This window comes from Bos mutus, chromosome 5 (assembly GCF_027580195.1).
Source record: "Bos mutus isolate GX-2022 chromosome 5, NWIPB_WYAK_1.1, whole genome shotgun sequence".
NCBI lineage: Eukaryota > Metazoa > Chordata > Mammalia > Artiodactyla > Bovidae > Bos > Bos mutus.
The window spans coordinates 16446702-16468966 of NC_091621.1; the positions used below are offsets into that span (position 1 = coordinate 16446702).

The 22265-nt window shown below is 57.2% G+C and overlaps 3 protein-coding genes across 14 annotated transcripts; all 3 read left to right on the forward strand.

Moving 5' to 3' along the window:
- The first annotated feature begins 517 nt into the window (after positions 1–517).
- DTX3 (deltex E3 ubiquitin ligase 3) lies at positions 518–5656 on the forward strand. Of its 2 annotated transcripts, none has more exons than XM_014480099.2 (6): positions 518–709; positions 2076–2137; positions 2320–2392; positions 2761–3490; positions 4405–4622; positions 4960–5656. In XM_014480099.2, exons 3-6 carry the CDS (start codon positions 2364–2366, stop codon positions 5033–5035), a joined length of 1053 nt encoding a protein of 350 aa, XP_014335585.2. In that variant the 5' UTR covers positions 518–709; positions 2076–2137; positions 2320–2363; the 3' UTR covers positions 5036–5656. The 2 variants fall into 2 exon arrangements, with proteins under 2 accessions (XP_014335585.2, XP_070226583.1); XM_070370482.1 differs by having other exon boundaries at positions 523–709; positions 2742–3490.
- A 342-nt stretch (positions 5657–5998) lies between these two features.
- On the forward strand, positions 5999–13162 carry ARHGEF25 (Rho guanine nucleotide exchange factor 25). Of its 3 annotated transcripts, XM_005901678.3 has the most exons (16): positions 6000–6190; positions 6472–6586; positions 8850–9064; positions 9198–9293; positions 9605–9681; positions 9857–9923; positions 10108–10211; positions 10399–10468; positions 10562–10651; positions 10749–10841; positions 11029–11079; positions 11246–11323; positions 11484–11684; positions 11831–12011; positions 12293–12504; positions 12805–13162. In XM_005901678.3, exons 1-16 carry the CDS (start codon positions 6092–6094, stop codon positions 12913–12915), a joined length of 1860 nt encoding a protein of 619 aa, XP_005901740.1. In that variant the 5' UTR covers positions 6000–6091; the 3' UTR covers positions 12916–13162. The 3 variants fall into 3 exon arrangements, with proteins under 3 accessions (XP_070226581.1, XP_005901740.1, XP_070226582.1); XM_070370480.1 differs by lacking the exon at positions 9198–9293 and having other exon boundaries at positions 5999–6190; XM_070370481.1 differs by lacking the exons at positions 6000–6190; positions 6472–6586 and adding an exon at positions 7330–7909.
- A 1876-nt stretch (positions 13163–15038) lies between these two features.
- SLC26A10P (Solute carrier family 26 member 10) lies at positions 15039–22012 on the forward strand. Of its 9 annotated transcripts, none has more exons than XM_070370483.1 (18): positions 15039–15395; positions 15878–15988; positions 16493–16650; positions 16840–17004; positions 17243–17395; positions 18233–18315; positions 18467–18614; positions 18733–18846; positions 19544–19621; positions 19711–19806; positions 20223–20329; positions 20441–20510; positions 20583–20699; positions 20840–20873; positions 20953–21035; positions 21146–21200; positions 21318–21424; positions 21737–22012. In XM_070370483.1, the coding sequence occupies exons 1-18, from the start codon at positions 15062–15064 to the stop codon at positions 21773–21775; spliced, it is 2052 nt and encodes a 683-aa protein (XP_070226584.1). In that variant the 5' UTR covers positions 15039–15061; the 3' UTR covers positions 21776–22012. The 9 variants fall into 9 exon arrangements, with proteins under 9 accessions (XP_070226584.1, XP_070226586.1, XP_070226585.1 ...); XM_070370485.1 differs by having other exon boundaries at positions 21007–21035; XM_070370484.1 differs by having other exon boundaries at positions 16493–16605.
- Positions 22013–22265: the final 253 nt, after the last annotated feature.

The window sequence follows — 22265 nt, forward strand, 5'->3', positions numbered from 1 at the left end:
CTCCAAGGCATTTTTGGGGACATTCTCATTCTGCACCAGCCTCAGTGTAAAGAGAAAAATCAGAGATCAATACCCATCTGAGAGCAGGTTTGACAGAAGGTAACAATCTAGGAAAAGGCAAGCAATAAAGAAGGGAAAGGTCTTAGTCCTGGATTTATTTTTTAGAACCAATGCTTTTTACCATGACTCTTCTTCCTACCTCCTATTCCTCAAAGGCCTTTCTAGAAAAAGGATCATAGAAAAATTGCCCCCTCTTCCCCACCTACCTAAACCGACACTCCTCACCCACCCATCTGCCACCAGCTTCCAGAAGCTGCCACGCAGCTGGCTGGCAAAGAACAGGGAGACGGCCCCTCTCCGGAGGGGAAAGCGAGAAGGGTAGCGTCTCTAAGGGATTTAACCTCCTACCCTGGGCTCCACGACACCACCCCCGCCTCCAAAGATTGGGACGGCGCCTCCATTTCTGTTTTGGGGCGGAAGGCAGGGGCTTGTGGATGGAAGGGGGTCAAAGGAAACGGTGATTATCACCTGGGAGGGGAAAGGGGGTGCCATCCTCCTTCATTCCCTCTTCCTCAGTCTGCACCCCCTGCAAACTCTTCCCACCACACACCTTCTCGGGGTCTCCCCCCCGCCCTTGTTGCTAAGGCCCAGACCGTCATCCCAGCAACAGCCTCAGTCATGTGACCGGCAATGGCGGCGCTGACGAGAGGTAGGTGAGCCCGGCGCCCCCCACACCCACCGCGCGCCCCCCGGACCCTGCTCGCACCCCCCGCGCGCCCTCCCTCTTCCCCTGCGCCCCCTCCTCGGTCTCCTTCTCCTGCGCGCGGCGCCGGGGGTCCGGGCCCGGCCCCGCCGATCCTCTGTCTGTTACTCTCCAGCCTTGGCCTCCATTTGGGGGTTCTGGGGCCCGCGATCCGGCCGACATGCATCCCCACCCAGTGGTGGGGCTGCGGGGGCTCTGCCGAGCCGGGGATGCGGGGAGTTGGTTCCGGGTCGCGTCTGGCAGGAGGTCGTGGGGGGAGGGGTGCAGATGCCTCCGTTGATGCCCCCAGGGACCCTGGCCTTTCCTGGCTGCCTCTGTCCGTCGGCCCCTCTCGGGCGGGAGGGACTGGCCCCGTGTCCGGCCTGGGCTGCCCCAGAGGAATCGGACCCAGCAAAAACTGTGGCCCCGCCTCCCTTTCCTGTGCCAGCAGGACTCGGAGCAAAGGACACCTAGGTCCTGGCTTCACTCTGATGGGGAGGGGGTGTTCCACCTGGATGGACCGAATGAGCGAGGCTCTAGGGTTCTGATTTCGCTTTCTGAATCTTGAGGTGCATCTGGCCTTGAGGGGACTGGGAAGGAGGCACAAACGGAGAGCTGCTCCCTTTTGGATCAGTCAAGGAATTGAGGTCACACTAATGGCCCTTCTTTCTATTTGGGCCGAATTTGGAGGTGTTGTAGGGATAATTCTGTAGCTGAACACAGCAAGACTGGGGCAGGGAGGGAGTGGTGGTGGTGGAGAATATCAGGGTGCTCCAATGGATCACCTGCGTGAGCTCCACCCCTCCTGAAATGCAGTCTAGGTTGCTGACAGGCCTGGACTTCGTGTGCTGGGTCTAAAAGGTGACAGCAAGAACTTTGTTATTGCAGGGGCTTCTGCCACTTGGTCCGCATTCCAAACAGACTCCAGCAGAAGGGACTGGGTTAAAGCTTAAGGAAGGCACCCTAGCACTAGGAGCTGAATTATTGGCAAAATGTGGAGCAGGGCGAGAAGCTGGGGAGCAAAGGAGATATTCTTGTCCTTGTGATCTGAGGGAGGTGGCAAAACAGACCTCTCTGTGTGTGGGCTTTTCCCTTCCAGACTTCTCTAATCTGTGTCCCTAAGCTTTCTTAAGAGCCCCAGAGTTGAGGAAGAGGAAAGTTAGCTTGTTGAAGTTCGTTCTTTAGGAACTTGGCCAGAGGCTAGGGATGAAATTCTGCAAAAGACAGGGAGAGGAAATTGAAGGAGGAGTTTTTGTTTGCTTCTGGGCTGACTGGGGGAAACGGTAATGTTTGTCATCCTAACCCCTCCTTCCTCCCTCCCCCCCTCCCCTAGTCCTGGTAAGCTGAATGTGGAAACAGAGGGAATTCTGCTGTCACCGTCCATGGGCTTTCCAGGTATCTGCCTTTCATGGAAACTTCAACTTTCACCCTTAAATTGGTTTCCTTCATTCCATGTTCTAGTAATCCCATTCCCAGGAGATTTACCCCCAGGTTCTGTCTGTCTCGTGGGCTGCTGGGTGGGGGCATGTGGGAATGGGAGAAGGGGTTTTCCACTCCTTTCCCTTTCCACCCACCAGGTCACACAACCTACAAGTAGGGAGTGGGGACAGACAGCGCCTGCATGCCAATTCTAAGCTCTTCAGGATCAAAGTGAGCAAAAAGGAGGGTCGAAATCTCCTTTCCTTTTACAGAACCCAGTCCAGAGTTGGGGAGGGCCAGGATGCTTCTGTGCTCTAGGGAGGAGTGTAGGAGAACCAAGACTGATGCTTACCTTAGATGATAATAATAAAGTTAGAGCAGCTCTCTTGCTGAGCACTTCAGGGGGTGCTGGAGTTTGAAAGATGGGAGGAACTAGAACGTGAACTTGGGGGAGGAGTTGGGGGTTGGGCTCTGAGAGAGTAGAGGTAATATAGGACTGGAAAGGAATGGGAAGTAGGAGGCACTGATATCTGTGAAATGGGGACCCCCCCACCCTGAGTCCCTTTTACCCTGGGGGCAGTGTCGTTCGTCCTGTCCAGAATGGCAGCCTGTGGAGGCAACTGCAAGAACAAAGTGACTGTCTCCAAGCCTGTTTGGGACTTCTTGAGCAAGGAGACCCCTGCCCGGCTGGCCCGGCTTCGGGAGGAGCACCACGTGTCCATTCTCATAGACGGCGAGACTTCTGACATCTACGTTCTCCAGCTTTCCCCTCAGGGCCCTCCCCCAGCTCCTCCCAATGGGCTCTACCTGGCCAGGAAGGCTCTCAAGGGGCTGCTCAAGGAGGCAGAGAAAGAGCTCAAGAAAGCTCAGAGGCAGGGGGAGCTTATGGGCTGCCTGGCTTTGGGGGGTGGAGGGGAGCACCCTGAGCTGCACCGCCCAGGCCCGCCCCCTCTCCGAGCAGCCCCACTCCTGCCCCCAGGGGCCCGGGGGCTTCCCCCACCTCCTCCTCCGCTGCCCCCTCCCCTTCCTCCCCGCCTTCGGGAAGAGACAGAAGAGCAGGAGAGCACCTGCCCCATCTGTCTGGGAGAGATCCAGAATGCCAAGACGTTGGAGAAGTGCTGGCACTCGTTCTGCGAGGGCTGCATCACCCGGGCCCTGCAGGTGAAGAAGGCCTGCCCCATGTGTGGCCGTTTCTATGGGCAGCTGGTGGGCAACCAGCCCCAGAATGGGCGGATGCTAGTCTCTAAAGATGCCACACTCCTGCTACCCAGCTATGAGAAGTACGGCACCATCGTCATCCAGTACGTCTTCCCGCCCGGTGTCCAGGGGGTAAGAAGACTATGGCTGCCCTTACCCTTTGGTTTCCCCAGGCTCCTTGTTCTCTGATTGTTCTCTGATTTAGGAAAACTGGGTGTGAGGGGAGTATGGTTGTTAGATGTGATATAGTCGTGCTGTCTCCTGGGATGCCTTCCTGCTCAGCTCAGTGCCCTGGAGCAAGAGGCCCCCTTGAAGCCTAGCTTTTCCATCCCCACGACCCCAAGGCACCCATGAAAATCAGGTATGAAAGAAAGGAATCGAATTCTGTTTCCTTGAAGAACTTGGATGTTGACAGCTATTGTCAGCAAAGGTGAAGTCTGAGGATGGCGGCTCAGGTGCAGACCAGCACAGTGGGAAAAGTCTGACCTCCCCTCAACAGTGCTGGGAGTGTTAACTCCATTTCAGATTTATGAGACAGAAAATTTTGTTGACAGTCGAAGGTTAAAAAGGAATGGTCAAGAGCCTACAGGTGTCTTTTCCTGCTTGACAAAGAGTAATGTCCAGTTCCGGTTTGCAGGAAGATGAGGGAGTTCTGAAGGAGAGAAATACAGCAATGGAACAGGTTAGACAGCGGAAAATGCACTGGGAGTGCTTTCAGGTGGAGAAGGGAAAGCTGAAAGATAAATGATTCTGTCTTTACATTTCTGCTGAGCTATCTGGAGAGTAAGGCCCAGCTTACCTCCCCTCAGTTTCGAGAATCCATTTGTTGCTTGCGGGATTGGGAGAGCAGAAAGAACCTCTGAATGATGAGAATTTTGTCTGGAAACAGGCTTCTGGTGCCCAGACCCTAGAGCTGGTCCTTCCGTGGAAGGCTGTCACTGCCCCAGCAGCCTTAGCTGGGGGTGCACAGCCAGAAGGCTGGCCACCACGACCCTCCATGGGCCTTAAGATGCACAGCTGCTCATTCTGCCTCCCCATTCCCCCAGGCTGAACACCCAAACCCAGGAGTTCGGTATCCTGGCACCACTCGGGTGGCCTACCTCCCGGACTGCCCCGAGGGCAACAAGGTGCTGACCCTGTTCCGCAAGGCGTTTGACCAGCGTCTCACCTTCACTATTGGCACCTCCATGACCACAGGGAGACCGAATGTCATCACTTGGAACGACATCCACCACAAGACCAGCTGCACAGGGGGACCACAGCTGTGCGACATTCCTTCTTCCCTTCTCTTGGCTCTACCCCTTCTCCCCATTTCAACAGAGGGAACCCCTTCTCTGTGGGAGCCTCCTAACTGGAGAGGACCACCCCCAAACTATTCAACCATCTTGTCCATCCCAGTGTCTCCTGTAATCATCCTGGTCCTGATGTGCCCAGCTTAACCTACAAATATCAGCAGAATTGGGCTCAGTTATCTTGGGTTTGGATAACCTTAAGGAAGGTGGGGAGGGGCTAGAGTGGGGCACCAGAATGAGGGTGAGAATGGGGGTAATATGAGTAAGCCTGACGGGCTAACCCTGACCCTCATTTCTCTTTGCTCCCAGGTTTGGGTACCCGGACCCCACCTACCTGACCCGGGTGCAGGAGGAGCTGAGAGCCAAGGGCATCACTGATGACTGAAGGACAGCCCCTTCGGGAAGCCCCTGCTGTTCTCCAGTAGGACCCAAAGGAAGCCTCTGTTCTCTCTCCCTCTGCCCCCCTCACCACTCTAGTAGGGGACTGTCTGACCAGGGAAGGAGTTTGCAGAGGGTGATCCCTTCCCCAGCCCCCCACTGGCCGAGTGCTTCAGTGCAGTGTGAGCCACTCCCTTCTGGCAGAGGCGCTGTCCCGGGCTCTGCTCCACTCCTCCGCGTGTACATACTCCCAGCCGCCCTGCCCCCTCCATTGCCCTTGGCTTTTTCTGGTATGTGCTGTGCTCCAGTGACTCTGCTGAGAAAGGACCTGGGTGGGAAGGGAGGGTCTCTTGAACCTTCCACCCCCACACACTGCTCCCCTGCTGAACTTCTGGCAGGGAGAGGGATCAGGCTGCTGTAAGCAACCCTGGAGCCGGCTGCGTGTGTTCTTCAGAATCAATTCCCCCTTCTACCTTAGCCTTGTCCTTTCTCTCCTGTGTCTCTGTCTCTGTCAGTCTTTCTCCCGCTCTTCTCTGCCCCCTATAAGGAGCCTCCTAATCCCGTTCTGGAATCGCCGCCAGACTGTAGCTTTTAATTTAATAAAAATAAAGTAAAATATGCAACTCTCTATGCCGCGCCCCTTCTGTTCTGTGGGCCGGGGCAGGGGCCGGGGTAGGGGTGGGGTGCGGGGGCTGGACCAGCTGAGAAGGGGTGGGGGCGGTGAAGGGGAATCCCCTGTGAGCCTCGCCAGGCTGCCTGCCTCCGGCGGGCCTGGGACAGCGGCATGCACTTAGTGGGCTCCAGGATAACACAGCGAAGCCCTGGATCGTGCTTCGACGGAGGAGTTGGGATTAAGAGGGGTTGGTTTGTTGTTGAACGTCGGTTGTAGAGAAAGCGACAACCCTACCCCTTTAGAAAAGTTTGGCTGGGGTGGGAGTAGGGGCGGAGCCGGGCAGGGGGGCGGATTCGGCGGCGGCAACTCCCCGGACGCACGCAGGCCTCAGAGCCCCCCAGCTTCCGTGCCCCCTCGGCTCTGGAACTTGGAGGAGGGTAGGGGTCCAGCATGAAGCCCCCGGATCGCCCTGGCCCTGGCCGCACTGACCGGATACTGGGGGTCATGGGGGGCATGCTGCGCGCATGCGCCCTACCCGGGCAGGAGGGGGTAAGAAGGGAGACCAAGGTGGGGTCGGGGTCTTTAGCGGGCTTCAGGACGGCTGCATCCCACAACTCAATATACCCGCAGACAAGAATTCTGCGGAGTAGTCGCAGGAATTCAAGAGTTCCATTAAGAGGACCGTAGGCACGTTTTTGGGTGAACTAACTGCTCTCTCCACCCTAGCCTCGGCGACCCTTTTGTAAAGAGTGGATTTTGACAGAAGGGGAAGCGGGAGGTGGAGGCTGGGCGTGGAGGGCGGGTTCCTTACGACTGCTCTGTACCCGCAGCCCTCGAAGAGAAGCCCCCTAGGGCCGGGGAGTACCGAGCCAGGATCTAACTGTACGGAGGGGGATCAGAGAGGGGAGAGCGATCGTGAGGTCCCCGCCTGGGTTCCTCTGCTCGGTAAGAAGCTGGGGGTGGGGTGGCGCCCAGTTTGCCATCCTGCGCAAAGTGGCGAATTAAAAAATATGCTGTTCATATTAGCATAAAGGTTCGCATCTAATTTGCATGAGACTCATAGAAACGTTGAGACCTCCACGCTTCTTCTCGCCCTCTAGTCGGCTGTGAGTCCTCCACCTCAGCGGGTCCCGAGCCCCGCTGGCGGAGTGTCCCCGCGCCCCACCCCTGGCCCCTCGCCAGCCCAGTCTCCAGGACTTCGCCTTAATTGGTGATTAGCCTCAGCTGGAGTCCCGGGGCCTGGAGGAAAGAAGGGTCCGGCGAGAGGGCGGCACCTGGGCTGTGTTCCCCACAAAGAGCTCCCCATTCATGCACCCTCTACTGGGGGACCTTGTCCCCCGCCCGCCCTCCCCCTGCGCGGCTTAGGACAGTCCCAACCCCGGGACATCTTCGCGCAGGCCAAGGCCCCATCCGCTGCGCCCTTCTCTGCTGCAGAGGCCGAGGGGCGACCCTGGCAGGCCCCGCCGCGGGGCTCAACCCCCACCCCAGTGCTCCGCAGCCGGAGCTGGAGATGCGGGAGGGAGGGGGAACCCGGGGGCTGGGAAGCCCCGGCTAGAGGGGAGGGGCGGAGGCGCTGGGGACGTGAAATGGGAACGTGGTGGTGCCTGGGGGAGCGGGGGGGCGGGGGGGGTTCGGCTGAAGGGGGAACCAGAGGGAGAGGGCGGAGCTGGGCCGCGGAGGCCCCTCCCCGCGGCGGCCGGGCGGCGGGGCCTGTTATTCCGCTCGCCGCTCGGCCAGGACCCGCGCCGCGCCAGTGACTCGGGGAGTCGGCCCCCGCCTCCTCCTCTGCCCGGGCCTAGAACCACCCCCAATCCAAGAGGCCGGAGACGGAGCGGGAGCGGCTGCAGCATCCCGGCCCAGCTTCCTCCACCATCCCTCCCCTCCCCGCTGGACATCTGGACCACCCTGGGCCCCGCACCGGCTCCGGAAACCCTCCCCGCCCAGTTCAGCGGCCGGGCCCCGCGCCGCTCTCTCTGCAGAGCCCCCAGCCCTCTTCCAGACCAGACTTCCGCCTACCCCTGGACCCCCGCTCTCTATTCCCTCTCTCCCCCCCTCTCCCAGCCTGGAGCGGGGTAGGAGGGAGGGGGGTGTGCACCCTGCGCCGTCCCCGCCCCCCGTGATTCCCCCTGCATGGCCGGCCCGGGAGGGAGGTGCGGGGGGGCCCGGGCGCCATGCGGGGGGGGCAAAAGGAGGGTCGCTGTGCCTGTCCCCATGTGATCCGAAAAGTGCTGGCAAAATGCGGCTGCTGCTTCGCCCGGGGGGGACGTGGTGAGTGTAAGGTCGAAAGGGCTCAGTGTTGAGTAGGGGGCGGGTTGAGGGGTTCAGGACTTTTGTTTGTCCCGGCCCTAGGGATTTAGAGGCTGGAGACTATACCTGTCTTTTCCAGGAGACTGACTTAATAGCTGATCTCAAAGATTCCCCTCTGCCTTCATTTCTATCAGTTCAAGTTAAGGAAATTGGGGAAGGGGCAAGGGACTTCTCTCAACTGAGTAGGAGAAGAACCCATTCACAGTCCCCTTAGGCCTATAACCACATCTTCCCTCAAATCCTTTTGCTGAAAATCTACTTAAGGTCTGTAGAGGGACAGTGGGGTGGAAGAATGAGGGATGAGGGGGCTACCAGGAGCTCTTTGACAAATCTCAGCTCCTCTGTCCCTGAGCCCAGGCCAAGGATAACTCTGATGAGCTCTCCTCAGTTGCCCCCCTGTTGGGTTTGTGCTTAAGCTGGGGAGGTGGGCTGCAGAAGTCTCCTTTTCATAGTGATTACTGCAATTGGTGGAGGAGGGGTCTGGGGGTGGCAGATGGGCTCTTAGCTCTTTTTTTCCCCCCTTTCTCAGAGAATGGTCTGTACCCATTGCAAGGGGGAGGGTTATAGGAGAGCAGATGGCCACCCCCAGCTTCCAGTGTATGCCCAGATGGCTGCCCCGATGGCTGCCCCCACTGCCATGCTCAGATATGAAGGAACCTCCACATGTAACTGGGGGTGCCAGGCCTAGGGAGCCAGGTGTTTACTGTCCTTCGTCCCAAGGGTGCTCTGGTGAAATTTTCTTCCTGGCCAAGTCAAATGAGGATGGCAAGAGAGTGAGCCCTGGGGGAGAGGGGCTGAGTATCACAGAATGGAGATTCTGGGAGCTCCCTGGGGACCCTGAATCTAGAGCTGAAGCAACATCTGTCATTCCCTTTCTCCCCACCCCACCCCACCCCATCAGAGTCCTACTCCATTGCTGGCAGTGAGGGGAGTATCTCAGCTTCAGCTGCCTCGGGTCTGGCTGCCCCCTCTGGCCCCAGCTCTGGTCTCAGCTCTGGCCCCTGTTCCCCGGGCCCCCCACGGCCAGTCAGTGGCCTGAGAAGATGGTTGGATCATTCCAAACATTGTCTCAGTGTGGAGACTGAGGCAGACAGTGGCCGGGCTGGACCATATGAGGTGAGCAGGGAGCACCACAGAAGCACGGAAGACATCCATGAAGAACGCTGGGAGAGGGCAGGTTGGGTGCCACTGGTCATGGGGAGATACAGCTATTGTCCCTGACCTTTGAGACTTGACATTTGGCCCCTAGAACTGGATGCTGGAACCAGCCCTAGCCACAGGAGAGGAGCTGCCAGAACTGAACCTCCTGACCACATTGTTGGGGGGCCCTGGGGATAAGACACAGGTATGAAGAAATAAGGGCTTCCCAGATAGCTCAGTGATAAAGAATCTGCCTGCCAATGCAGGAGACACAGAGAAGTTGCGGGTAGGATCCCTGGGTCGGGTGGATCTCCTGGAGAAGAAAATGGCAACCCACTCCAGTATTCTTGCCTGGAAAATCCCATGGATAGAGGAGCCTAGGGGGGGCTATGGTCCATGGGGTTGCAAAGAGTTGGACATGACTTAGAAACTTAGCACACATGAAGAAATAAGTCTGGGGTGGCTTCCCTCACCCAAGGGTCATCCATTTGCTTACTCAGATGTTCTTCCTTCCAGCCCCCTGAAGAGGAGACTTTGTCCCAAGCCCCTGAGAGTGAAGAGGAACAGAAGAAGAAGGCTCTGGAAAGGAGTATGTAAGTGTCTACACACTCTCTCTCCCTGACCTCCACCCTCCAATCACACAACTTGCAGAGGACTGTCTCTCACATTTTAGATTTGAGACTTGGGATTTCCTCTGAGGTTGGCCGTGGTAATGAAGGGGCTTTTAGTCCAGGAGAGAGGAAGTGGCTAAACCTGTTCTCTTCCCAGGTACGTCCTGAGTGAACTGGTAGAGACAGAGAAAATGTATGTGGACGACTTGGGGCAGATTGTGGAGGTAGTTCCCTTTTCCCTTTCCAGCCCTGGCCCAGCCCTTTCCCTCTTCCCAGGGCTATGTTAGGAGGTGCTTCGTTGCTCCTCTGTCCCACCTTCCCAGTCTCCCAGACTTCCTGGACTTTTTGAGGTTCCCACTGGGACGAGCCCTACAAGCACACGCGTGCTCCCTTCCCACCTTCCCACAGGGTTACATGGCCACCATGGCTGCTCAGGGGGTACCCGAGAATCTTCGAGGTCGTGACAGGATTGTGTTTGGGAACATCCAGCAAATTTATGAGTGGCATCGAGAGTAAGTGATGGATCCCCTGAGAGCAAGGGGGAGGGGCATATGTCTGGTGGTCTCTGTGTCCTCCCATGGGCCCACTGTGGCCTGAGGAATGTTTGGACAGACTTCCCGGGGAACACTACGGGGCAGACAGCTCTAACTTGCCTGGAGATGGGGTATTTGACCTGCCTTTCCCTGTCTACCCCTCCAGCTATTTCCTGCGGGAGTTACAGCGCTGTTTGAAGGATCCTGATTGGCTGGCTCAGCTATTCATCAAACACGTGAGGCTTGAGGGCGTGGTGTCCAGAAGGGGAGGGGCTTGGGAGTGGATCCGGCCTCACTGCCTCGACTCTTTCTTAAAATTTACCCGTTAGGAGCGCCGGCTGCATATGTACGTGGTGTACTGTCAGAATAAGCCCAAATCAGAGCATGTGGTATCAGAATTTGGGGACAGCTATTTTGAGGTCAGTGGCTGAGATACCTTGGGGAAAGGGGGACAGAATCATCAGTACCAGTGGGCTTTCCAGGCTGCAAAACCACCCCATCTGTCCCTGTCCCCAGGAGCTCCGGCAGCAGCTGGGGCACCGCCTGCAGCTCAACGACCTCCTCATCAAACCAGTGCAGAGGATCATGAAGTACCAGCTGCTGCTCAAGGTCAGGGCCACCTGCTTCCTGGGGGGCACAGCAGGTTGAGACAACCTTTTCTTCATTCATCTCCCCAGGGTTCCTAAGGTTCCCCCTCGACTTCCTGGGGGCCCTTACCTATGTCCTCAGGGGACGGTGTGAGGCGTCTTGAGGATGTCCTCATGACCTCCCTGAGAATTTCTTTTCTGCCTCTTAGGATTTTCTCAAGTATTATAGGAGAGCTGGGATGGATACGGAAGAGCTGGAGGTGAGGGCTCCCATGTCTCGTAGGACACACCAGGCACACCTTATCTTCTTAGTCTCCTGGGTTCCTTTATAGCACTATCTGGTTTATAGGGGGAGGCTGGTTGAAGAGGTCTGAAGAGGCCTCTTTCCCAACGTTGACAACGCTCCTCTCTTTACCTGCATCCCAGCAAGCGGTGGAGGTCATGTGCTTCGTACCCAAGCGCTGCAATGACATGATGACCCTGGGGAGACTTCGGGGGTTTGAGGTACGGGGATAGAGCAGAGAGCCCCTACAGGGAGCTGTCCTTCTCTCCTGGGGTTGACAGGAGCTGGCTGGTCGGAGTGTCAGGGGAAGGAGGGAGGAGCAGAGAGTGGCCCCCTATTCTCTTCTGGTTTCTCTCAAAGGCCACTTTCCTTTGGTTTTAGGGCAAACTGACTGCTCAGGGAAAGCTCTTGGGCCAGGATACATTCTGGGTCACGGAGCCGGAGGCTGGGGGGCTGCTGTCTTCCCGGGGCCGAGAGAGGCGTGTCTTTCTCTTCGAGCAAATCATCATCTTCAGCGAGGCCCTGGGAGGAGGAGTACGAGGTGGAGCGCAGCCTGGTTATGTGTACAAGAACAGTATCAAGGTGGGGAGGGGGATTCCCCCAGGAGGGGTCTGACTGGGGTCAGGGAGACCTCTGAGAGAATGTCTGGCTCTGGGATATTTGTTGAGGGGCAGGATCCAGAGTAGGGGCTGAAGAATTTGGGGGCTACCTCCTCTTTGCCAATCCAGGTGAGCTGCCTGGGACTGGAGGTGAACCTTCAAGGTGACCCTTGCCGGTTTGCACTGACCTCCAGAGGGCCAGAGGGTGGGATCCAGCGCTACGTCCTGCAGGCTGCAGACCCTGCGATCAGTCAGGCCTGGATCAAGCAAGTGGCCCAGATGCTGGAAAGCCAGCGGGACTTTCTCAATGGTGAAGCCCACCCCCTCACTCCTTCCCATCCGCCCTCGGCCCTTTGATCTCCTGAATCCCTCCCTGCCCAGTCTCCGATCCCTGCCCTCTCCCCTCATCTCCACTTTTTCACTACTAACTCGAGATTTAGTAACTCAGAATCCCCCTAAAGCCTCAAGCAACTTACATTGGCTGACAGTCTTGGGAGGGAGGGCAGAGTGGGAGAAGATGGCCTGAGCAGAGCCCCTGGGAAAGGGTGTGTTTCTGCTGTAACCCTCTTTCTGTCCCTCTCTTTGCTCCAGCGCTGCAGTCACCCATTGAATACCAGAGACGGGAAAGTCAGACCAACAGCCTGGGGCGGCCAGGAGGGCCTGGGGTGGGGAGCCCGGGGAGAATTCGGCCTGGAGACCGGGCCCAGCTCAGCACACACACACCCATCAATGGCTCTCTCCCCTCCCTGCTGCTGTCACCCAAAGGGGAGGTGGCCAGAGCCCCCCTGCGCCTGGACACACAGGTATGAGGAATGAAGTTCCCTGGTTGTAAGGGCAGAATGGGGAGGGCTTCTCTTTCGGTTCCAGGTCCCCAAACCCCCATATCATTCCTTTCTTCCACCACCTTCCTTTTGTGTGCCCCTTCCTACTTCCCATCTCTTGCCCTCCCCAACTCCAGTTTAACCCTGGGAGAAGCTGATGGTCTCAGATGATCTGAGATTTCTGGCAAGAGGGCGTGGCTTGACTAGGGGCTTACACTGACAAGAGAGGAGTGAGGGTGGATGCCTGAACTAGTTGATTCTCTGACTTGAGTCTCTTTTCAGGCCCCCAGTGCCATCCCCCAGGCTCCTCATGACTCTCCTCCAGTTCCACCAATTCCGGACACCCCTCCCTGCCAAGCCAGACTTGCCAAGTTGGATGAAGATGAGCTGTAACTGGTGAAGGCCATGGGGGTGGTGCTGACTCAGCCACTCTGTTCCCCCAGGAACTTCAGGGCAATCTTTTCACACCGCTCCAGAATTCCTCCCTCTGGGTGTGTCTGGAGGGTGGGCAAGGCTGGGAGCGGTGTCAACTTGGAGGAGGGCACCTAGATTCAAAAAGACTTCTTTCTGCCCAAGGAACACAGGTTCCTTCAGCTCCCACCCCTATGCATGCATCACAGGTCCCCCCAAAAGGAGGATATGTGGGTGGGTGGGAGGGCTGGGGCAAGGGCCAGATAGAAATTATTGGTTTTGTTTTTGATTTTTTTGTTTTCTGAGAATAAAGATTTTGTTATATCACTAAAGCTGCTGTCTTAGCAGAGGGAAGGGGAAGCTGAAGTTGGGGTAAAGGAGTGTGGAAGAGATCAGATGGCCCCTCGAATCAGTCATTGGGGGAAGGGTCTGGTGAAAGGAGAAGGGTGCGGGATATAAGATAAAAAAAAATGTAGTTATCTTTGTCCCTCACTTGCAGTTGCAGCATCTCTCAGTCCGGGTCTTGGGGCTACAGGAAAACCCTAGAACCTTGATGTATCCTCCCTTTTATCCAGCCCCTTTCCCTCCCATCTGGTCTCTGTTCTAGACGCCACTGGAAAGCCCGCTGTGGGCTGACTTCCCACCGTTCCCTCAACACCCAGATGCTAAAGCACTGAATGCCCACAGTACCTTTCTTTCTGAGGCCGCCATGTTCAGCTGAGGGAACATGGGGAAGGTGGAGAGGATGCTGGGGGCTCTGGCCCCTTCTGGCTCTGGGTCTCCTTATTTTTGCTGTCTGGGAGGTCGCAAATCATATCCATATTGACCAGGAAGGGATTCTTCTTCAAGCCATAGACCTAAGAGTGGAGGTCTTCACCCCTCCCAACTTCTGGGACAGCCCCTGGGACCGAGACCCAAACGTGCAGAGATTCTCGTCCAGATGCCCTGTCCTGCCTGGGTCCTTGGGCATCGGTGTGTCCACTGTGTCCATTCGTCCCCTGGGCCCAGTCACGTGTACTTGAGCTTCCTCAGCAGACAATAGACTGCTGGGGTGGGAGGCTGAGGAGGAGCTGGAGCCTCCCTGTGGGCCTGAGGTCTCTCTGGCCACAATGGGGGGAGGGAACTCTAAGGGGGGGACAGGACGTACAGCCCAGATAAGACTTCTGGGGAACAATAGGAGGAATTGAAGAGGGGAGACCCACCCTCACTGTACCCCACACCCAGGGCTTTGGGGTCAGGGACTAGGGACCAGAGGGTGATGGGGAGGGGTGCTAAGAATTCTTGTGAATGGAGGAGGGGATGGGGCAACTAGCAGGATTCTGGTGCTCAGAAGCTTTGTATCTCTTCAGGGACCTCAGGGGTACATGACATGGGTGGGTGACCCTTTCGTACTTAATTTAACCACATACGTATTGTTGACTTGGAATGCTTCAGTGTTTTTGCCTTCTGAGCAATAAAATCAAAATTTGCTATCTGTTCAGTATTCCCCCCTGAGGTCCTGAATTGGGAATTTGGGCCCAGCCACTCCCAGCAGAGGTGTGGGGTGGGGGTCCCTCTGGCAGTCCCTATCCAATGCATGTAGCTGCTTCCCATCTAGGTGGTCTGTGAAACAGCTGAGGCCAATGGAGCCCCTTATACTTTCTGGTGAGAAGCTCTGCCCCTTGAGAATTAGGGTCTGGGGGGAGAAAGGGAGGTTGGAACACCGCTGAACTTTCTTGTGGGCCATGCAGCAGCCCTGAGGATGACCAGCAACCCCAGAGGAGTCAGCATCTGTCTGTGCCCCAGGTGCTAATGCAGAAAGAAACCACCAAGAATGAGAGGTGGGAGTCAAAAGACCTAGGAGCGTTCGTGGGTGTTGGGTGTTTGGGTGCGTTTGTTTTCTGGCCTCTCTCTCTGGTTCCTCCACAGCAGGCTCCAGAGCCAGCGATCGCACCAAGGATGTCTGAGGGAAACGCCTAACACAGAGACGCCCCCTCCCCAAGGCTCAGCTGTCTCCCGACTGTAGAAGGTCCCCAAGAGAGGGCTCCCTCCGGGACGGGATGGACTCTGCTCCAAGGAGGCGGGCCGCGGGGCCGGCGGGCTGAGGGGTATTTAAGGCTGGGCGGAGTTGGAGGTGGCCAAGGGCGAAATGAGTGGGCTACCGGGCGCCAGGACCTGCCCAGGTCCAGGAGAGGCCTCCGACCTTAAGTCCCCTCTGAGCGCCAAGTTCAGGGAACCTCTCACCGAGACCCGGTTCCAGCAGCTCTTCGGAGACGCAGAGCAGGAGCCCGAGCTGCTCGCGGAGCCGCGCTGGTCCCGGCTGTGGCGGCGGCGGGCCAGCGCCTGCTCTGGACCAGGGGCGTGGCGCCTGCTCCTGGCGCGGCTGCCTCCGCTGCGCTGGCTGCCCCACTACCGCTGGCGGGCCTGGCTGCTCGGGGACGCGGTGGCCGGACTGACCGTGGGCATCGTGCACGTGCCCCAGGGTGAGCGGCCCCAACAACAGCCTGGCAGGGGCCCAAGCTCTAGGGGGCTTCGGGTGGGCACAGGGCCTGGCAACCGGGAGCGAAGTGGGTGGGCTAGTGTGGCTGCGGGCTCGGCGACAGGGACCCAAGGCCGAGTTCTGGGTAAGGACAGTGGAGCTCCATCAGATCCCCGCCCCCAGCTCCCCTCATCTGTGCAATCCTGCGCGAAGTCTTGGCCACGATCCGACTCAGGGAACTGGAGAGACCTCTCAGCTTGAACGCCTGCCCCCTACCAGGACACAGTGGACACGGATCTCTGACCTTGACCGCCCCACGACCTCCCACCCACCGAGGCCTGTTAACCCTTCAGTTCCCTCCTGTGGTGTGATTTAATGTGCCTGTGCCAGCCTCCAAGAGTGTGGGAGAGGAAGAGCGGTCCTGGAGGGTGGGCCCCCAGCCCCTCACCCACACACCAAAGACCTTTCCTTCCACTACGCCCCCAGGCATGGCTTTTGCCCTCCTGACCTCTGTGCCCCCAGTGTTCGGACTCTACACTTCTTTCTTTCCCGTCCTCATCTACACCTTGTTGGGTACTGGGAGACACCTGTCTACTGGTGAGTGACCCACGGACTCCTTTCCCTCTCTGTAGGGTGAAATGGACAGGGGGTTGAGGCTTCCCTTCTTATAAGCTCCCTCGCTCTTACTCTCTTCTTCAGTCCCTCACCTTCCTTTCCACCATCCCATGCTGGACTGCCCTGAGCCAGATTTCATGGAGAGGAAAAGTCTGAGTAAACTCCTGCCTCTTTGCACCCACCTCAAACCTCCAGTAGGCACTGCCTAGGTCAGAGGCTCAGGGCAGTCCAGCATGGGATGGTGGAAAGGAAGGTGGGGAGAAGAGATGCACTGTCACCCAGAGGAGGGCGTAGTCCGCAGGGCATCCTCAGGAGGGGCAGGGGCAGGGGCAGGGATCTTGGCCCCGCAGCCTTCACCTGAGCAGCCAGCCTTCTAGCAGAGGTGGTCTGACAGCAGTCTTTCTGGCATAGTGCCCGGAGCCTGGGCGGTCACCTCGCCCCAGGCTGGCACATCTAGTGATCTGTGGGTTTCTCCCCTGGCCCTAGGAACTTTCGCTGTCCTCAGCCTCATGACCGGCTCGGCCGTGGAGCGGCTGGTGCCCGAACCCCTCTCGGGGAACCTGAGCGGAATTGAGAAGGAACAGTTGGATGCTCAGCGGGTTGGTGCGGCTGCGGCAGTGGCCTTCGGGAGCGGGGCCCTGATGGTGAGGGAGGACCGAAGGGGGGTGGGGGGGAAAGACTGGGGGAGTCCACTCTGGAGGGGGCAGGGGAGAGGGAGGGACAAGTGTCCAGCGGTGGTCTAGGCAGAAGAGGTGTGCGAAGAAGCCGATGACCCTGTGCGGGGACTGGTCTGCTCTTCTCCCTTGGTGATCCGGGCATCTTTTCCTCTGCAGCTGGGGATGTTTGCCCTGCAGCTGGGCGTCCTGGCCACCTTCTTGTCGGAGCCTGTAGTCAAAGCGCTGACCAGCGGGGCCGCCCTGCATGTGCTCGTGTCCCAGCTGCCTAGCCTTTTGGGGGTGCCCCTCCCACGTCAGATTGGCTGCTTCGCTCTTTTCAAGGTGGGGGTGGGAGAACAACGAGGAGGCTTCTAGTGATCCCGGGAAGAGGGAAACCCGCGAAGGAAGGAAGGAGGGCCAGTGGAGGGACAGTGTGTGGTGGTGGTGGGGCAGTGAGGGTCGCCGAGGAGGTGGAAGCCCTACTGGGAGCCAGGAGAGAAGGCCTCGCCTCAGTCTGGGGATCGGACTGCCGGCAGTCGACCCTGGCCCCAGGCCCCTCTGCTCACTGCCCTGCCCACAGACGTTGGCTGCTGTGTTGACGGCGCTGCCCCGGAGCAGTCCCGCCGAGCTGACCATCTCGGCACTCAGCCTGGCGCTGCTCGTGCCGGTCAAGGAACTGAACGTGAGATTCAGAGACAGGCTACCCACCCCCATCCCGGGGGAAATCGCCATGGTGAGGATGGCTCCCGGGTGCCAGCCCCGTGCACCACGCAGACCCTGCTTACCCTGTAGGAAGTGGCCACTGCCGCCCCCTCGTGGAGCGCGGAGAGGTCACACACGAGAGGTCCTGCTCACACGTGTGCTTTGCCAGGCTCTTGTCAGAACGCTTTGACCCTCGGGAATCCCCCACCCACGGGTTTGCCTTTTTCTCACAAAGCCTCTAAGAAAGTCTTCTTTCTCCTTACAGCGCCCCCTTGCGGTGCCTCTGGCCACGGCACCTCCACTCCCGTCTTTTCTCTCCTCTCACCCGGTCTTTCACCGTAACTCAAGGCTCATCTCCCTTCCGGCGTCCACCTACATGTCTCTCCTCAGTTAAACAGCATTCCATTCATACACCACAGATACCCCATATATCCCTAGATGTAACCCAGCTTCCGAGCTTAGAATGGCTCGGTTGTACCTCTCGATATCCACCGTCTCTCATAGCAGTCTCCTCTCACTTCCTCTGGTCCATCTCTCTCCATAGTTCCCGGCACACATCATTTCTCTTTCTTTCATTCTTTTTTTTTTTTTTTTTTGAACCGCTGCGCGGCTTGCAGGATCTTAGTTCCGGGACACCAGGGACTGAACCGACTCCTTAGAGAACAGAGTCCTAACCATTGGAGAACCAGGGAATTCCCTCTCCACTCTAACTCAGTTGTCAGACACCCATCCCAAACACACCCCAGCTCCCTCAGTTGCTGGGCTCCTGCAACCCCTAATCCTGAGTTACAGTCCTCTCATACTGAGCCCCTTCTAGCCTCTGCTGGGGGCCATCTCCACCCATGCTCTAATTTGCTCTCTTTCCCAGGTGCTTCTGGCCTCTGTGCTCTGCTTCACCTCTTCCCTGGACACAAGATACAATGTCCAGATAGTTGGGTTGCTGCCTGGAGGGTAAGAGAGAGTGAAAAAGCACCTGTTTTCTTTTCTCACAACTCTCCCACCCAACGCCCCCTCCTGCCCTGCCCTGTACTATTTCCTCTTTCTTCCTCATATCCTTATTATTCCCAACCCACCCTCACTGTAGATTCCTCTCTTTCTGCAGATTTCCCCAACCTCTCCTCCCCAGCCTGGCTGAGCTGCCCAGGATTCTGGCCGACTCGTTGCCCATGGCGCTGGTTACCTTTGCAGTGTCTGCCTCCCTGGCCTCCATCTATGCAGACAAGTACAGCTACACTATTGACTCCAACCAGGTGTGACTTTGAATGAGGACCCTAGCCTCATTCAGGAGACAGACAGCCCCCTAATGTGGTTTCCCCCTCCTAGCCATGCCTTCCTATCTCTCCTCTTCATCTCACTTCATCCTTTCAGGAGCTCCTGGCACATGGTGTCTCCAACCTCGTCTCCTCCCTCTTCTCTTGCTTTCCCAACTCTGCCACATTGGCTACGACCAGCCTACTCGTGGATGCTGGTGGGAACACACAGGTAAGAGCCATGTTCTCGGGTGAGGAGAAGGAGGGAGGGATATCCATGTTGGGTGGTGGCGGAACAGGTGTAAGATTGGAAGATACCCAGGTGGCAGTCCTGTAGAGGACGATGGGAATCTGTGAGGGGATGTGAGTGGGGCGTGGGATTATCTGGGAAGAACATAGAGAAGAAAGGTCGGTTAAGACCTCTGTAGATTCTAAGCACTGAGAAAGGGCATGGTGTCCTATATGTAGTTCAAAATAAGGACAATACTAATCTGGAAAATAAATTTAAGAAACAAAATTCTGGACTTTTTCCTTGTGAGGACATATTCTTTTTCAAAGAAATGTCACATATTAAAGTCTCTCCCTGATATTTTTGGTTTCCTGTATTTGTTGGTGTCCTAAGCATGTGGTTAGCCTGCTTTTTAGAGTCATCCAACAGTGGCTTTTAAAATGGAGGTAGGCTGCAAAAATAGGGATGTTGAACTATATCTTGGGGGAAACCAACAAATGACAGGTATTTAATTGGGCAAGGGGAAAAGTGAGGAGCACAATATCAAGAAGGGGTTAAGGAGTGAGGAACAGCAGTGTGGAAGGGGATTTTGGGAGGAGGGAGACTTTCGAGAAGGCTGACACAGAGGCAGGAGACCATCTCTCTGTAGGGGTGGCTGAGGTTCCCTCCCTTCTTTGCTTCTGTCCCTTCTGCCCTACAGCTGGCAGGCCTCTTCTCCTGCATGGTTGTCCTGTCTGTACTACTGTGGCTGGGGCCCCTCTTCTACTATCTGCCCAAGGTAAGCAGCAGAGGAGGCAGAGGGATGTCTGGGAGGGGCGGCTACCTCCCCACACATGGAGGTGGTCAGCCTACCTCCTCTGCCCTAAGGCTGTCTTGGCCTGCATCAACATCTCCAGCATGCGCCAGATGTTCTTCCAGATGCGAGAACTCCCTCAACTATGGCGCATCAGCCGCGTGGACTTTGTGAGAAATGGCAGCATTGCTCTCAGATGCCCCCTCCCACCTTCCTAGCGTCCCCGGCCTCTGCCCTTGATCAAAGTAAACTCAGAACCCAGTCCTGAGTTCTGCAGCCTACCCACCTTCAACTTGTATACCTCCTAATCCCTTTACTCAGAGACAAGGTGAAGGGTAAAGCTTGAACCTCTTCAGACCTGAGTATTTGTAACTCCCCAGGTGGTTCAAGGTGTGAGGTCCTTACCCTTGGTGTGTATCCCCTCTTAGGTCAACCTCATCCCTTCCTTCTGTCATTCTTTCTACTTTCTCCTGGGCCCTCCCTCCCCATCATTTGCCCTGGCAGTCACTGCCCCTGGACCCACCTTCCCTGGCAGTGAGGGCCTGGCATTTCTTCTGGGCATTTCACTCCCATCCATGTCCTGCAGGCTGTGTGGATGGTCACATGGGTGGCTGTCGTGACCCTGAGTGTGGACCTGGGCCTGGCTGTAGGTGTGGTCTTCTCCATGATGACTGTGGTCTGCCGAACCCAGAGGTGGGAGCAGAGATGAGGGGAGTCACGATGAGAGGAGGGGAGAGAACAGAGTGCTTGGGGTGACTCTCCAGCCAGATCAGGCTGGGAATCTGACCCCAGCTTCCTGCCCAGGGTACAGTGCCTGGCACTTGGACTGGCTGAGGGGACAGAGCTCTACCGGCCACTCAGAGAGAGCCACAAGGTGAGTGGGCTACAGCTAAAGAAGGAAGGGAAGGTTAGACTTGGATGGTTCACTGACCCTCTGACCCCTTAGCTCCTCCAGGTCCCAGGGCTCTGCATCCTGAGCTATCCAGCACCACTTTACTTTGGGACCCGAGGGCAGTTTCGCCGTGTCCTGGAGTGGCATCTGGGGCTTGGAGAAGGAAGAAAGGTGAGGCACCTGGTCAAAGGGAAGTGTGGCTTCTTTGGGGCTGGGAGGCAGGTGGGTGCTCCAGGGGGGATTCTTGGGCTCACTGGGTGCACGTTTGTGCTCACGTCTCAGAGGTGGTGACTCCCTTTCTCTACTCACAGGAGGCTCCAAAGACAGATGGCCCACCTGATGCAGGTGAGGTGGGAGGATAAGGAGGGAGATTTGGGCACCACCCACGGAGGCATCTGAGTCCTCCTGCCTTCTCCCATCCTAGCTGCCGAGCCTGTCAGGGTGGTGGTCCTAGACTGCAGTGGTGTCACCTTTGCAGATGCTGCAGGGGCCAGAGAAGTGGTTCAGGTGAGGGAGAGGGTAGGCGAAGGAGGAAGTCCCCTTGTGGTTTCATGAACACCATCTGATGTAGGACTTAACCCCCTCCCCCACCTCCACCCCCACTCCCACCCCCGCAGCTGGCCAGTCGATGCCGAGACGCTGGGATCCACCTTCTCCTGGCTCAGTGTAATGGTGAGATGTGCAGGATGGAGGGATCTGGAGACAGGGGAGTGACCAGACACTTGGTGGGGAGGGAAGAGGACACAGTGTGGACATAGGACCGGAGGACCTGATCCCCTCTCCACACAGCCTCAGTGCTGGGGACGCTGACCCAGGCAGGACTCCTGGACAGAGTGACCCCAGAACAGCTGTTTGTGAGTGTCCAGGATGCAGCTGCGCATGCTCTGGAGAGGCTGGTGAGGCGGCAATAGCAACAAAGTGGAAGCTGGGAGGTGCTGGCCTATGGTGAGGGGAGGTGTGAGTCAGTGACTGAAGACCCTGGCAGAGGGATTTTCAAAGGGGGCTTAGGAGGAAGAAGAAGGAAAGGGATGGGGATGAAATGATTAGTCAATATAAGACTAAGCCAGGGAGACTGGGCCCAGCTGTGGGTGAAGAACTGAGGGACTAAAGTTCCAAAGCAGGCAGTGTGCCCCTGAGAGGACTGCCAAATCATGGGTGAGGGAGGGGAGCACCAAATCTACTTCTGACATGTCCCTTCCCTGTTCCAGGAGCTCAATGGTCCAAAGACTTGCACAGTGTGGGTCTGACCCGGTCATTTGGTGTGTGGAGGGCCCCAACGAGACATGTGTGAGGCGGGCCATGGCCCCTGAGTCCCCTGACTTCATGTAACTAATAAAATGACGCTGAGAGCCTCTGGGGTTCATGAAATGAGTCTGGGTGTCTGCACATGGACACTTGGTGCCCCTTCCTCCACTCCCAAAGCATTGCAAAGACACAACTAAAAATGGCTTTCCCCTGTATGTTCACCAGCCCCCATTCCAACTCCATTCTCTCCATGGGGGTGAGGCTGCAGCCACTGCACAGAGTCCTGGATCCAGAGATGGGGGCACAGCCCTGGGACTATATACTGGGGACTTCCCCAACCCCTTAGTACCAAGGAGATGAGAGGAGAGTATTTCTGCTTTAGGTTTGTAGAGTCCCCCTTTGGGCTCTTTGGCACTTGAAAAGCAACCCCCCACTCCCTGCCCTAGGAGAAGGTAGGGGGGAGGACTTGGCACTGGCTGTGGGACAAGTTAT

Excerpts from the sequence above, each read along its gene's own strand:
- SLC26A10P (XM_070370483.1), top strand. The coding sequence starts at position 15,062 with ATGAGTGGGCTACCGGGCGCCAGGACCTGCCCAGGTCCAGGAGAGGCC. Across the intron at positions 18,316-18,466 it reads GTTGGGTTGCTGCCTGGAGG|ATTTCCCCAACCTCTCCTCC; the intron begins GTAAGAGAGAGT and ends CTCTTTCTGCAG. Across the intron at positions 21,036-21,145 it reads GGGCCAGAGAAGTGGTTCAG|CTGGCCAGTCGATGCCGAGA; the intron begins GTGAGGGAGAGG and ends CCACCCCCGCAG.
- ARHGEF25 (XM_005901678.3), top strand. The coding sequence starts at position 6,092 with ATGAAGCCCCCGGATCGCCCTGGCCCTGGCCGCACTGACCGGATACTG. Across the intron at positions 9,065-9,197 it reads GCCGGGCTGGACCATATGAG|AACTGGATGCTGGAACCAGC; the intron begins GTGAGCAGGGAG and ends TTTGGCCCCTAG. Across the intron at positions 10,469-10,561 it reads CTCAGCTATTCATCAAACAC|GAGCGCCGGCTGCATATGTA; the intron begins GTGAGGCTTGAG and ends TTTACCCGTTAG.
- DTX3 (XM_014480099.2), top strand. The coding sequence starts at position 2,364 with ATGCCAATTCTAAGCTCTTCAGGATCAAA. Across the intron at positions 2,393-2,760 it reads CTAAGCTCTTCAGGATCAAA|AATGGCAGCCTGTGGAGGCA; the intron begins GTGAGCAAAAAG and ends CGTCCTGTCCAG. Across the intron at positions 4,623-4,959 it reads TGCACAGGGGGACCACAGCT|GTTTGGGTACCCGGACCCCA; the intron begins GTGCGACATTCC and ends CTTTGCTCCCAG.